This window comes from Pezoporus flaviventris, unplaced genomic scaffold (assembly GCF_033815535.1).
Source record: "Pezoporus flaviventris isolate CSIRO_AGI_PZ_B2104156 unplaced genomic scaffold, CSIRO_AGI_Pfla_v1 ptg000002l, whole genome shotgun sequence".
NCBI classification, from domain to species: domain Eukaryota; kingdom Metazoa; phylum Chordata; class Aves; order Psittaciformes; family Psittacidae; genus Pezoporus; species Pezoporus flaviventris.
In genome coordinates, this window is record NW_026892550.1 from 62,164,944 (window position 1) to 62,178,614 (window position 13,671).

General features: G+C 40.9%; 1 protein-coding gene across 14 annotated transcripts in view; it reads left to right on the forward strand.

Annotated features, from left to right (window-relative positions):
• Positions 1-12,825, forward strand: part of OTUD4 (OTU deubiquitinase 4) — a 33,258-nt gene extending 20,433 nt beyond the window's left edge. For 2 of the 14 annotated variants that reach the window (XM_061441397.1, XM_061441389.1), the window contains 10 exons: positions 123-247; positions 359-539; positions 1,246-1,411; positions 2,718-2,838; positions 4,885-4,940; positions 5,489-5,647; positions 6,204-6,342; positions 7,386-7,655; positions 8,414-8,454; positions 10,181-12,825. In XM_061441397.1, coding sequence (XP_061297381.1) covers positions 123-247; positions 359-539; positions 1,246-1,411; positions 2,718-2,838; positions 4,885-4,940; positions 5,489-5,647; positions 6,204-6,342; positions 7,386-7,655; positions 8,414-8,454; positions 10,181-11,422 — 2,500 coding nt within the window. In that variant the 3' untranslated portion in view covers positions 11,423-12,825. Of the gene's footprint in view, positions 1-122; positions 248-358; positions 540-1,245; positions 1,412-2,717; positions 2,839-4,884; positions 4,941-5,488; positions 5,648-6,203; positions 6,343-7,385; positions 7,656-8,413; positions 8,455-10,180 lie in introns of those variants that run through there. The other 12 variants (XM_061441424.1, XM_061441405.1, XM_061441414.1 and 9 more) reach the window with 12 other exon arrangements.
• The last annotated feature ends 846 nt before the right edge of the window (positions 12,826-13,671 follow it).

Below are 13,671 nucleotides of genomic sequence, written 5' to 3' on the forward strand. Positions count from 1 at the left end.
GAATTCAGTGTTCTCAAAAGTGGAAAGATCCATCAGTCTTAGTGAATGTGTGCTATTAATTTGTGCAAGCCCCAGTCTGGTCTTTTAAAATATTTTTCCCTCCATAATTCCTTGTTTTTTAGGCATGCTGTCTCACTGAAGAGCCTTAAACCCCTTCCACAGGCCTCTCCTATGGAGGGCTGGAACACTGTGCCAGGGAAGAAGATAAAAAAGTTTTTCCCAACATGGGGGCAGAATGCTCAGCCCGGTAGGATTGTACCTGCCTTTGTGTGGCAGAACCTTTATTGTTAGCTGGTTTGTCCCAGAGAGCTTAAAAAATGAATAAAAAAATACATCTGTTTTCGTGTCTTTAACATAGATGCAGATTGCAGAGGGCCAAAGAATCAGAGCAAGTCAGTAAAACCCCAGTCAGCACTACCTCCTCGACTTCAGCATACTGTGGGAACCAGGCAGCATCAGTTCTTATGTTCTGGATCCCAACCTCATCAGACCTCAACTGAACAAAAAGCTCCAGGCAGGAATCCTTCCCAAACTCTAAGGTAAAGCTGCAATTAACATCTTTCTTACCTTGAACTCCAGCTGAGTTGTTTGGAACCCAGGGGCCTGCTTCAGATACTTCTAACATACTCTTTTGAAATATGTTGCCATTGAAGTCTTAAGAAGTGTTCAAAATCCTTAAGATTAGAAACAAGCACAAGAAGAATAATTCTATTTATTTATTTATATTTTTAAACTTTCTTCAAAATTGCTGGCATTGTGAGCTCACACCTTTTTTTTTTTTTTTTTTTTGTGTGTGTATGTGTCAGCATTTCCACTGGAATCACCATACTGCTGCAGTTCCTTCTTGGGAGGGGGATGCTGTTTTATTTTCTGTTTGGGGCTGAGGTAACGCTGCATGTAGTGCTACTTAGGCAGGGCTAAGATATTCACTCAGCTGAACAACCTGGTCTAGTGGCAGCAGGTTTGGAACTAGATAAGGTCCCTTCCAACCCGAACCGTTTGTTTGTTATCAAGTCTTTCAAAATTGGATTGAAATGAATAAATCATGGATAAAATCAACTCTTAAATGTTATGTGTATGGGTAACTTGCAGTAGACAGAAAGAGATGTGGTAAATGTGGTATCACATAAGCAGTGCTATAATTACCATCTTTCTTCCTTCTAAATCCTAAGTTTGTGTTGTGTTTTATACTGGTGAATTTCTTTTTTCAAAGTGATACGGTTTCTCTTTTTACTCCCTTTGCAGAAAACCAGACAGGGAAAGAACTGAGGATCCAAACCACGGCAGCAGAGATTGTAACTACTTTGGACTGTCTCCAGAGGAGCGCAGGGAGAAACAGGCTATAGAAGAATCCCGTTCACTCTATGAGATTCAGCAAAGGGATGAACAAGCTTTTCCTGCTCTTTCCAATGTATGCTTTTTTTTACCAGTAGTGCATTTTTTTGTACTTGTTCATGAACCTTTAATTTGCAGTTTTTGTTTTGCTGTCCTTGCATTGCAGTCAAAACAAAAGTTAAGGATGTGTTTTTTACACTCGGTTCCTCCATAGAAATATGCGACTCTACAATGCGTTATAATTCAAGATAAGACACATACATAGCAGTATCCTTTAGAAATAATAAATGTTGACCACACATAGTTCTTGAGGTATTTAGATATGGTAGACACATGAGATTCTGAGCTGCTTTTTTTGTGTTCTTCCTGTCTTTGGAAGGCTTTGCACTCACAGTTACTCAGATGTCTCGTATACTGGAGTCAAGCTTCGAGGTGAGGACAGAACTTGCTCTGAAGTACAGTTTAATTTAGCTGAGAAATAGTGCAGTAGAATGACACTGTGGTGCTTGAATTAGTATCAGAGATGACTGGTAGATTGTTTCTGATTTGATACACATAAAACCTGTTTCATTTATAAGTGGCTTTTTCTTTCTAGCCTGGGAACTTAACTGGTGTCATAAGTAATGCAAATTCTTTGTCAGACATGCTCTTTTCCTGTTGTGGAGCTGAGCTGGCTTCAATGGACTTGTCTATGCCTGAGGGAAGAATGTAGCCTTTAGATTTTGAGAGCTAAATGATGCAATTTTAAAAGAAAGTGGATTGGAGTCTCACCACATCCAGGAAGTGAGCACATCCTGTGTGTAAAGAGCTGCTGTCTACATAGGGTTATTCTAGAAGCACGTGAGGCTGTTTAGATTTAAATTCTAGGGCAAACAGGAGCAAGAACCAGACAGGGAAGAATTGAGGTGAAAGATGTGCTTTAAATCTCTTGTTTTGTGGAAGTGGCTTCCTGTACTGTACCTTTCAGTTCTTAAGCAGTAATTACTTTTATTGATGTAATCAAGAAGAAATGTACAGCTCTTCTGCACTGCAACGAGCAGACTGAAGCCTAATGGAGGGAGGTTGCTCTTGCTGTGAGCTGTAGTTAAGTGTGCTCACCTGCAAAAGGAGGGTGTGATTTAAAAGCAGGTACTGTGAAGCAGTTTTTGCTTGTCATGCAAACTAATGACATGAATGCTTTTTAAAGGATTCTTGGCAAAATTTAGCAATGAGTGAAAGAGTGGCTGAATCTGAGTGATACTGATCAAGACTGCTCCCACCCCACACTTCTGCCTATCACAGTGCTAAGAATCTGTCATAAAGGCATAATATATTAGATGATGTCAAAGTACCATCAGACTATTTGCGTGAATTAATATTTCTGCTTTTGTAAACTTCTTTAGAATCAGTCAGTCTGTCAGGCTGCTACACAGACTGTGGATAACTTAAACCAGAAAAAGTTCTCAAGTAATGAAAGAAGAAACAGCAAGTGGACATCAGAGGTGGAAGAGCAGAAGGATAAAGGTAAAAACAAATGGTTTTAGGCCAAGGCTTTTTTTTGTTTGCTTGTTTTTATTAACAACATCAGAATTCATTCAAGATGGGGCATCTTTTAGGCAGTGAGGGGAAAATTATCTTAAGTAATAGTGCCAAACTAAGCTAGGGTCAAGGTAGCAAAGGTGTGGTTTGGAAAGAAAGTGCATGTTTTCCTGCTTTGTGAATGTGGCAGAGAGTAAGCTCTGTGCTGGGATTTTGTAATAAATGGGAAGAGGAATGCGAGAAACAAAAATACTGTCAGAGCTACCCCAGATTACATCCTGTTGAAATCATAGTGAGTGTGGCATAAAGTGTCAGTGGGACGAGTATTAGGAGTGCTTACTGGATTCAGTTAAGAGAAAAGCAGATAGAAGTATTCAGTGTGGCATGGTTAAGAATTGGCAGGCTGTGATAAAAAAATGAGGGGAGAAGGTGGTATACAGAAGAGTTGAACACACACACACACACACACACATTTACAGTAGAAAGAGCTGTCACATGGTCAAAATCTGTTTGGGTTTTCTCCCTCTGCCCAATCTGTTTTAATGCACTTCAGCTTCTCTTCATTGAATAACCTTTCCTTTTCCATGAGGAAGTGGAACATAACAATAATAGGTAAAAGCTGTAGCTGTGAGGAGATAAGTTACTCAATCTTTGTTAAATGCAACTGATAGGGTTTTTTTTTGTTAGCTTTTTTTTTTTAAATGATTTTTTTTTTGTCCTACCAGCTTTGCTATTACTGCACTTTGAATTTGTTCTTGGCTTTTTCCGTGGGTTTTTTTTTTTTTCTGAGTAAAAAATCTCTAGCCTCCTCTTAAAAGCTGTTCTTTCCCTTCGTTTTTAAATATATTCTTTTTTTGTTCCCCTATCTTTGGCAACAGCAGATCATTGCTGTTGTGTATTTATGGTACCTGTGCTCCATACTCCCTCTTTCACCATGTAATGCCACCCTGAATGCTCTCACAAGGACTGACACTGCCTACTTTTCATTCTCCAAACATCTGAAAAACAGTTTTGTTTGAAAACTGGTTTCATCACCAATGCCAAAAAGAGTGTTTGTGTGGAGAAAGCTCTTTCCTATAGTGCCATGAGAGATTTTGCTGAAGTGCGTAGGATGTACAGCTTTCTCCGTGTGTTTTGTGATGCCCTGGGTTACATTGCCTCTTCTGAAACTAAGCTAAAAGTCCCATGGGAATAAACTGCACTTCCTTCTGAGTATTCAGAGATTTCTATTGGTGCTTGGGGGGATTGGCAATAATTCTCATAACCAACATGGATTTAATTTACATTGTCTAGTTGCAATGGTGTATATACTAAGCTTTTTAAAAGTACATGTCTGTTTAGCAGCTACTATTAAATTACATGCATGAATTTGATAGACAGTAGTCAAGTAACCAGATTTGAACATAAGCTACAATGTGAAGACGCTGTAAAGATCTTAATGTATGAAGATAATGCCTTGACTGTTTTCAGGACCGCCTCCCCCAAGTGTTTGCTGGTGCTCAAGAAATCAAACTTTCTGCATCATTTTGAAAACTTTCTAGATATTTTGAAGCACTGAAACCTTGTAAATTTATCTGTCTGTAACTCAGCCAAAACTAGACGAGACTTTAAGCTTCTGCTGTCTTGAATATGGAAAACATTTTCACTTTAAGCAAAGTATGAACTTACTGTTTTTTCACTAGGAGGGATTTGGGATGGATGATGTGTGTTTTAAAGAGACAGCTATATTTTTTCACACTTCCCTCAGGCATCACCAAAATGGTTAACAAATATCAGTAAACAATTCCTGTAGAGCTTTGAAAACCCAGGTTGAAGTAGCTGCTCTGTTACTGCCCTAACAATTGTTTGTTTTAGGATGCTTTGATCTTTGATAAAAAATTGAAATTTAAGTTTTTTTTTAAGTAATATGTGCTGAGGTAGGTTTTGTTTTGAAGGTTTAACTTGGGAAAGACAAACTTTTAACTGGCTTAAGTTGTGATAGCCGTAAATGGTGTAATGGTTCATTTACTAGGTTATGTCTTGGTGTTACAGAGTCAAATTCCAGGCAGATCCACTTAAGTCAGAAGCTTGAGCCAAATTCATCTGAGGTAATCTTAAAGAAAAGACCAAATTTTTGTTTAATGTTATTGCTTCTCTGGTACACGATTAGCAGAGCAATAGCTGCCTTTAGAGCTGTGATTGCTGCTGCTGCTTTACAGCTTTCAGTGAAATACTTCTAAGGTTGGAGGCTTATATTGCTGTTGGCTTTCCTCAGCCCCTGTAACCTATACTTACAGTCTTTCTGAAATCTGAGTTCTCAAATCTGGGCTATCGAGAGCATTTACCAATCTGGATTTGTAATTGCTTAGTACAGTCTGTACTTCAAGTATAATGGGACCACAGAAGATTTGATCTTTACTAATAGCTTCTGTGTTAACAGACCATGATCTCTGAAGTTCAGTGAAGATTTGTGGCCTCTTGTTGGATTTTTAACTTTTACTGTTCTTTCAATGAGCAAAATGTTACACTAGTACAATAGTGATTGGGTGCTTAGCCCACATTGTATGTAGTGTGGCTTAATACCTTTGAATGTCTTTTTGAAAAGTAAATCTTACTATTAGACTAGCTGTGTCTGTTGTTTCTAACTTTGCTTTAGAAGAATAGTCAAGATGAGAGTTGTCCAAAAGATTCATCTCCTTTGGAACAAGTAAAAACAGATTCTCCGATCCTTGCTGAGCAAGTAAGAAATGTTTGTTTGATTTCAAAGTTTTCCAGTCAGGAGACTTCAGACAAAGGGGAGCTGCATCACAGCCATGTATGTATTCTAATATTGGCTTTTAATTATATGGTCATGTTTATGGTGATAAGTGCTAGAATTATAGAATCTGTTACATCCAACATACAATGTAAAAGGACAGCCCTTGACAGAAAAATGAAAGTATATCCTCTCTCTTCTGAGGGAGGGGTGGCTTTCTACCTTTCTGCTAAATAGCTATGCTTTTTACTTTAAACTCTTTACCTTTTCAGATTTATCTAAGGTTACAGGTAATTGTATATGAGGATGGCTTTTCTTTTGAATAGGATATACTTAAACGTAATGCTTGTGGAAGTGTTACAGCACTGATGGCTGGCTGTGGTACAGGCACATTCTGGATAGAGCTCAGTGCAGAGTTCTTCACACATTGATGTAATGGATCTCAGATCTGTTACATATACAGTCTGATATGTTACTAGTTAATACTTTGCTGTGGTGATGGTGAGAGTCTTGATATACTGAGCCATCAAGCCTTTTTTTGATAGAACTCAGACACATTAGGGGTCACCAGCAGTGGTGATTTGGAATAATTTAAAGTGATCTCTTTGTTTCATAGAACCTGACAGAATGCTTACCGAGTGTAACTCCAACACCCTCACCAGTCTTCTCTGAGGTGCATTTACCTCCAGCAGTGCCTTCTGTACCAGCCATTGTGCCAGCTTGGCCAAGTGAGCCAGCAACCTATGGACCAGCAGGTTTGGAGAAATACATAAATCAGAAATTACTCGCCCTAAAGAATACTTTAACTGTCTTGCTAAATTGAAGATGCCTCCAGGAGCCACTGTTTTGTGTAACTTCATATCCCAAAGGCAGTCATTTGTAGGAATATAGTTTCTTACTGCTGAAAGCTCGTTATAGTTGTAGTAGATCTTTGCCCATATGTATAGTTTGCTTTACTCCCTACCTGAAAGTGAAGACAGATGTGTACTCAATTCTCTGTTTTTCTCAAATGGGGTAGCATGGAGTTTTGAGAGGGCTTACTCTGAAGATCTGCTTAAGGTAGAACATGTCAGCGTGTTGAAGCTTGGTATGTGTTTGTGCTCTGTGTCCCATGTAATAAGCTCCGTGAATCACTAAGGACTCAGCGTGGATCTTGTATGTCTGGAACTAATGAGATCCATTTGGACCTGAACTACAAAGCCATTGTAATCTTATTTCTGTGTTGTGTATCTTCACATATGGAATTAGCTGAGATTCAGTACTGCTCAGTAGATCAGGTGCTGTATTTTCTCTCTGTTGTTTCTATACAAGAACTAGCTTTCAAATCAGCATAATGTATTCACATGATACAGTAACGATCCTGTCATACCTGTCTGCATCTGTGACAGAAAAGCCCAGTTAATCTGTGCTGTAAATTAATCGGAGTTGACAGTAAATGACTAATCATAATGAGAACTGCAGAGAGTCACATAATAAATATCAGTTCCTCCTCTTTCCCCTCTATCCCTTCTTATTTTCTTCTGGTACTCATATTTTAAAAAGTAAATATGGGAAGACTTTTTCTGGACAGCTCAACTGTTTCCTTCTTTTTGAAAACTATTCTCTACATTTAGCTAAATCTTCTCTTGTGTGTAACTTCCTGACTGAAGAATTTCTTCTGTATCTTCCTGAATATCTGGGTTTCCGCCCCCAACCTTTTTTTCCCCCCCTTCTGTTGTTTGAAGCCTGCTTTCCCACTGTAATTTTCTTTTGTGATTGTGTATAGTTGAGATCATACACATATATTTTTCCCCCTTAGGTATTCCAGCCCAAATACCTGCTTCTTCATTGATGCCAGCCCCAGCAACGGGACCTGACTCTATTGTATCACAGGCTCAGGTAACATCTGCTCCAGTTGCTGGAGTTCCAGTGTCGCTCCAAGCAGTTAATCAGCCTTTAATGCCTTTGCCTCAGACTCTGAATCCCTATCAGGATCCGCTATACCCTGGATTCCCTTTTAGTGAAAAGGGAGAAAGAGCTGTTGCACCCTCTTACTCCCTGTGCAGTACTGGGGAGGACTTGCCTAAAGGTGAGAAGCTGGAATAAGGTCTGGGCTATGTACTGGTTTTCCTAATAAGTTCTTTTCTCTAAAACTGTAAATAAAGACAACTCCGTAGGTCCTGTTGTTAATCTTTGTCAAAAGATCTAATTGTTGTCATTCAATGATTTATGGCATGGGAGGCAATATTGAATAGAGTGGTAACCTTTTAGCTTGTGTTGCTAACATTGCAGTTACTTCAGTTGGATATACCTGGAAATCTGATATAATCATTTTGTGGTTCTCAGCCTGACACACCATAACTTGGAAGTTTTGTAAAGGATTTTCTTTGGAGAACTTCTTCCTTTTACTGTAACAGGTTTTCTCATGTAATCAAAAGCTTGGAAGTTGCTGAGGATTTTCTTAATGGTATGAGAAGATACAGGTTTTGGCATACACAGATACAGAATATGCCTATAAAGAACATCTTGTGTCTAACTGCATGGGGGTGTTTGTTTACTGAACTGTTTCTTTTAGAAGTTCAGCTCTGCAAACTGTTAAAACTGAAATTTAAACTGCAGTTGTGTTCTAGATATCCTGCTGGAGGTGTTGGGGGGGGGGGGGGTAGGAAACAAATCAAACCCCAAACCTAAAAGTGAAAGACAGACATGCAAGCAGCAACTTAATACCAGTGTGCCAGTGTGTCTCTATTGAAATGGAACTTTGTTCAGGGACTGATTGTTGGATGAGATGAAGTGTAGTATTTTAGGTCTTCATAGATATTTTTCTTTTTTTTTTTCTTTTCCTAGATAAGAATATTCTCAGATTTTTCTTCAATCTTGGTGTGAAGGTAATTCTTGAAACTTACCTTTTTTTTATTTGTTATACCATAAAAATTATGTGTATTTGGTAGCACTCTGAGTGCAGAAGTTTGGTTGCTGCAGCTGTGTACTTAAAGTTTGTATTTCAATATGTTATCACAGAACGGTTTGGGTTGGAAGGGACCTTAAAGCTCATCCAGTTCCAGCCCCCTGCCATGGGCAGGGACACCTTCCACTAGGCCAGGTTGCTCAAAGCCCCATCCAGTCTGGCTTTGAGCACTGCCAGGGATGGGGCAGCCACAACTTCTCTGGGCAACCTGTGCCACGGCCTCACTGCCCTCACAGGGAAGAAATTTTTCTTAGTATCTAATCTAAATCTCCCCTCTCTCAGTTTAAAACCACCTCCACCCACCCCTCCACCCCCATCCTGTCACTACATGTCCTTGTCAAAAGCGTTTCTCCAGATTTCCTGTAGGGCCCTTTAGGCGCTGGAAGGTGCTCTGAGATCTCCCACAGAGCCTTCTCTTCAGGCTGAACAACCCCAGCTCTCTCAGCCTGTCTTCATAGGATAAATCTGTGTTCTTTCAGAAGCAGAGTACACTGAAAGAGGAAAGCCCCTGTGACCATGTCTGTGTACTGGCAAAGCCATTGTAGTACCAATCCCTAGTATGTCTCAGGCTTGTTCCACGTGGCTTTGGCCATAAGGAGTAATTTTCTTTGGTGGCTGTGTGTGAAAACAGAGAATGTTCAGCACCTTACAAAGTAAATTCAGATTTGATAAATATGTGCCTAATACAAGTCTCTTTGCTTAATAGAAAATCTGTAAGTCATTAGCAAGTATCACTACTAGTGTTTGTATCCTCAGCCTACATATATTTGGGACTGGCCTTTCTGGTCCTATATATTATTTAGGATATAGTCTGTCATTTTGGTGCCTCAGCACCATCTGCTAGTCCATGTTCCATTTTCTAGCTGTAACCAGACAGCACAGCAGACCTGGGAGCTACTTCCTGCATCACCCTGGTCCCCAGTCCTGCCATGCTGTTATCCACATGCTTGCTGATTAAGGGTGAACTGACTGGTTCCTGTTGAGAGGTCTGAGTGGGCTTGTCAGGATGGTTTGCTCAGGGGATTGTTTATACCGATGGGACACGAGACTGTGACAGACTTTGGGCTCTGTCCTCAAGTGACTCCAGAGTTTCCTTGGACAGCCGTGTACCTCCAGCTGCCTTGTATGGAGTCCTGTATGGCCTGAAATACGTACATTTGTCATGTTGTATTATAAAAACATGTCATACAACCATAGAATGGTTTGGTTTGGAAGTGACCCTAAAGCTCATCTAGTTCCAACCCCCTGCCATAGGCAGGGACACTTTCCACTAGACCATGTTGCTCAAAGCAACTTCTGGTTGTTTCAGTCATTATCCTTTAGAATTTTGGAAAATGAGGGGCAAATTACGAATTAATAATTGTGATTATGGAAAATGAACTTGAAACGTGTGTCTTAAAAATGCATATCTAAAGCTTGACTTACCAGCATCATGTGTTTAGATCAGCTATATAGAAATTGTTACCCAGTTTTCTTACTACTCATACTTTTTGCCCATTTCAGTGGCATGTGGAAGGAGAATTTAAAAAGAACATCATCCTTTGCTTCCTGTAATTAACTGTTTTAAAATGGTAACTGACTTGGGTGCTATTATGTCTCTTCCAGTGACCAAATGTTTGTGTTTTTGCTTTCCCCCTGTCTTGCAGGCATACAGTTGTCCCATGTGGGCACCTCATTCTTACTTGTACCCCCTGCACCAGGCCTATTTAGCTGCTTGTAGAATGTACCCAAACGTGTCCCTTCCTGTGTACCCGCACAACCCATGGTTCCAGGAGGCACTGCCGGCTCAGAGTGAGAATGAACCCGCACAAACAAACAGGCATTTCCCTGTCCAGAGTGAGGCCCGATCCAACGGCCAGGTCCCACAGGTTGATGGTAGGTCTGCATCGCTGCCTCTCATGATTCCTGCAGCTCAAGTGTCGGAAAGTCAAGGACAGGTCTGTGTAGAATCAGAGAATCCAGTGCAAGCTCTTCATGCAAACTACGAGGAGTCCCTGAGAGGGAAAAATGTGTTCCCACAGCCACACTTCGGACACAATCACTTTCTAGGAGCTGTTCCAATAGCACCTCCTTTCTTTCCTCACTTTTGGTATGGGTACCCAGTTCAGGGTTTCATCGAAAATTCAGTAGCGAGACCTAGTGTCGTTCTGTCACCTGAGGACAAGGAGGCAGCTGCTGGCACCTCTGCCGGCATGTATGTGGCTAAGGAATGCAGCCCTCCAGTTCCTGGAGGAAACTCTGCAGAACAGCTTCAGAGGACTGACAGCAGCAGCGGGTCCAACACTGTGCCATTCCCTGCGGCTGGTGCAAGAAGACTCCAGGAAGCTCCAAAGGAAGCTCCAGCTAGGGCATCTCAGCTAGAGCAGACTGGTCCTTCGGCTTCTCTGGCCAAGCAGAAAACAGCTGGGCAGCGAAATCGTTCCCCACAAACACTGGGGACTGAGAGGCAGCCAACAGTGCCCAGCACCCTGCCGGTCCCGTCAGAGCCGAAAAATGAACCGAAACTCAGCATTCCCAGTCGTAAGGAGAAGAGTGATAAAGGTAGAGAGTCCAAGGGCACTGGCAGTCAGCAGACAGAGAGCAGGGTGCAGCGCACCAGGGAGGAGAGCTCTGAAGATGAGAGTGAAGTTTCTGATATGCTGCGAAGTGGGAGATCCAAGCAATTCTATAGCCAGACTTACGGAGGAGGTAGAAGGCCCAGGGTTGAGTGGGGTTACTCCAGCAGGGGAGGGTATCAGTTCCAAAGAAATGAGGAAGCTTGGAAAGGGCCACCTGGCAGGGGCAGAGATGATGGCTACCAGTGTCAGCGGAACTTCAGAGGGAGGCCATACCGCAATGACAGGAGAAGGGCAACGCAGGGAGATAGTCAGAGGGGGCAGCAGACATAGAATGAGTGGATAATTGAAAATGTTAAAATGCATAAAGAGATTTGAAGTAGCAGTTAAAAATCTTTGTATTTCCTTTTAGTAAAGTTCAAAATATGTTGTTTAACTTTTGGCGAGTGAAGACAAGGAGGATGTGAACTATCATGTGTTTTTGGGGGGATTATAGTTTGTTTGGCTTAGTGATTTTTCCTAAATGTCAAACCAGGAAAAAAAAATAGGTTTAGTGTTTGGTAAGCCTTTTTCCCCCTACAAACAATAGGGTTTGTGATAGAAGATACGTACATTTACTGAAGTGACAAATTACAGCATTTGACGTGGTCTAGATTCTAAAATTGACGGTAACATTGCACCAAATAGAAATGTAGATTTTATCGTACAATGCCTTAGTTCTGAACTGAGCTAAAGGAATTCTCAGCCTACTGCACTGTTGTCTTTGATGCTTCCAACCCAAAGGCCTTTCATCTCAAAACCAGAAAATAATTGATCTGTCAAACTTGAATGTTTCTCTTCAGTGTGTTACACGTGTGGCAGCCAGATAGCCCTGGGTCTTAGGTATGTTGTATATAGTTCTTTTCATATTCATAGGGTATATTTTTGAATTTTACAAAGCATTTATTTGTTGAACTCAAAATCAAGACAGGCAGTCGAGAATAGCTGGGTATGAATTCATGAGAAATGGCTGTTTCCACCAAGAATTCTTAACGCTGGGGTGACTAGAATGGTGCCTATGCCGACTGAATAATGACAAAGACAATAAAAATGTAGATGCTATGCATTTCCAAAATAATTCTGCACCTGTTAAAATAGCAGAAGTTTTTTTAATGCCACTTTAACACTAATGCACTGACAAATCCTAGATATTTTGTGAGGAGAGATGCATAATGGACATGTGACGTTTTTTAAGTTTGTATGATTGAGCTACTGTTCAGTATTGTTTTGTTGTTGCACTGCTGATGCAGATTCGTGTTTTGCATGTACAACTCCTTGCTGGAACTACTCTGAAAAGCAAGATGGAGTGTCTCTGTGCACTCTGCTCTTTCCCCACCATTCAGAAGAAAGTGGCTTCTGCCTTATATTTTTACACTGTGTTGGAGTTCTGATGCTGTTTCTTCTGACCCTGATCATGATCCCTGCAGTGTTCCTGTTGCCTTTGCAGTTTGGATGTTCAGCTGTCCAGACTCTGAGAGCACAGTGTGCAGTGTTCACTCGGCTCCGTTGCTCTGTAAGATTAACTGTTGTGTATATTTTTATATCTCTGTATATAGCAGCGTAGGTGATGGTACCTTCTGTTCGTGTCCCAGGTAGTACGCCCTTGATTAGGCAACTTGAGTGATAGCAGTGTGGTAATTCTTTTCAGATGCATGCTATGTATAAAACCCTACTTAAAATAAATGTTTGTCTTTTCACTTCCTTTCTAAATTGTATTTACGTATGTGAAAGTGTTGCAGTGACATTTAATATACGGGTTTGTTCCGATGGAGCTGCTTGTAGACAGCAGCAGAACTAAACCACTTACTACGTGGGCAAGCTATGAATTGAAAGGGGACATGAAATGGATTTCTTGTTCTAACTCAAAATGGTGAGGGGTAGGGGCTGTGCTGTGGGGTGTTATTTTAACCTACTTCTTGTAAGTGCATTCAGGATTTTGAAAGATGCCATCTTCAGTTTTTCAGACGGAGACTTAAAAAGGGCTTCCCGTCATCATTCCTGGGAGGTCCTAAAATGTAACTACAGTTGTAGCTCAGTCTGGCCAGCAGTCACTGGAATAATCACTCTGTACTAGAGCAGGCATTTAATTGTGGGCTTTGTTGCAAGAATGGAGGCCATGTGCTTTGCACAAAATTCCTGGGAAAACAAAGGCATGGCAGTAACTGGTGGGGCTCGGCTCTTAGAATTTACTTCTAAAAATTGACTTGTACTATTTAAGATGTACCTGTGCCCTACCTTACTACTCTACCACAGTTAAGGACTGAAATGTGCCCATGTAGCATCTTCTCCACCTTCCCTGTTGACACAGTAAATAGTTTCCTCTGGTTTTGCCGAAAGACTCATAGTTTGAATGGCCAAATTCTTTACCCAGGCCAAGATGGTTTAGGTTGTAGGATCCCACTGGTGTGTAGGGGACTATATGTAATATTCAGCATGTAATGAACAGCTTTACCTTACCCTAATTAGGACTGATTAACAGAAGATGCGGAGTTCAAATCCAGAGGGGTTTACGCTCATCTGCATGTCTTAAGTTTTAGTTAGCG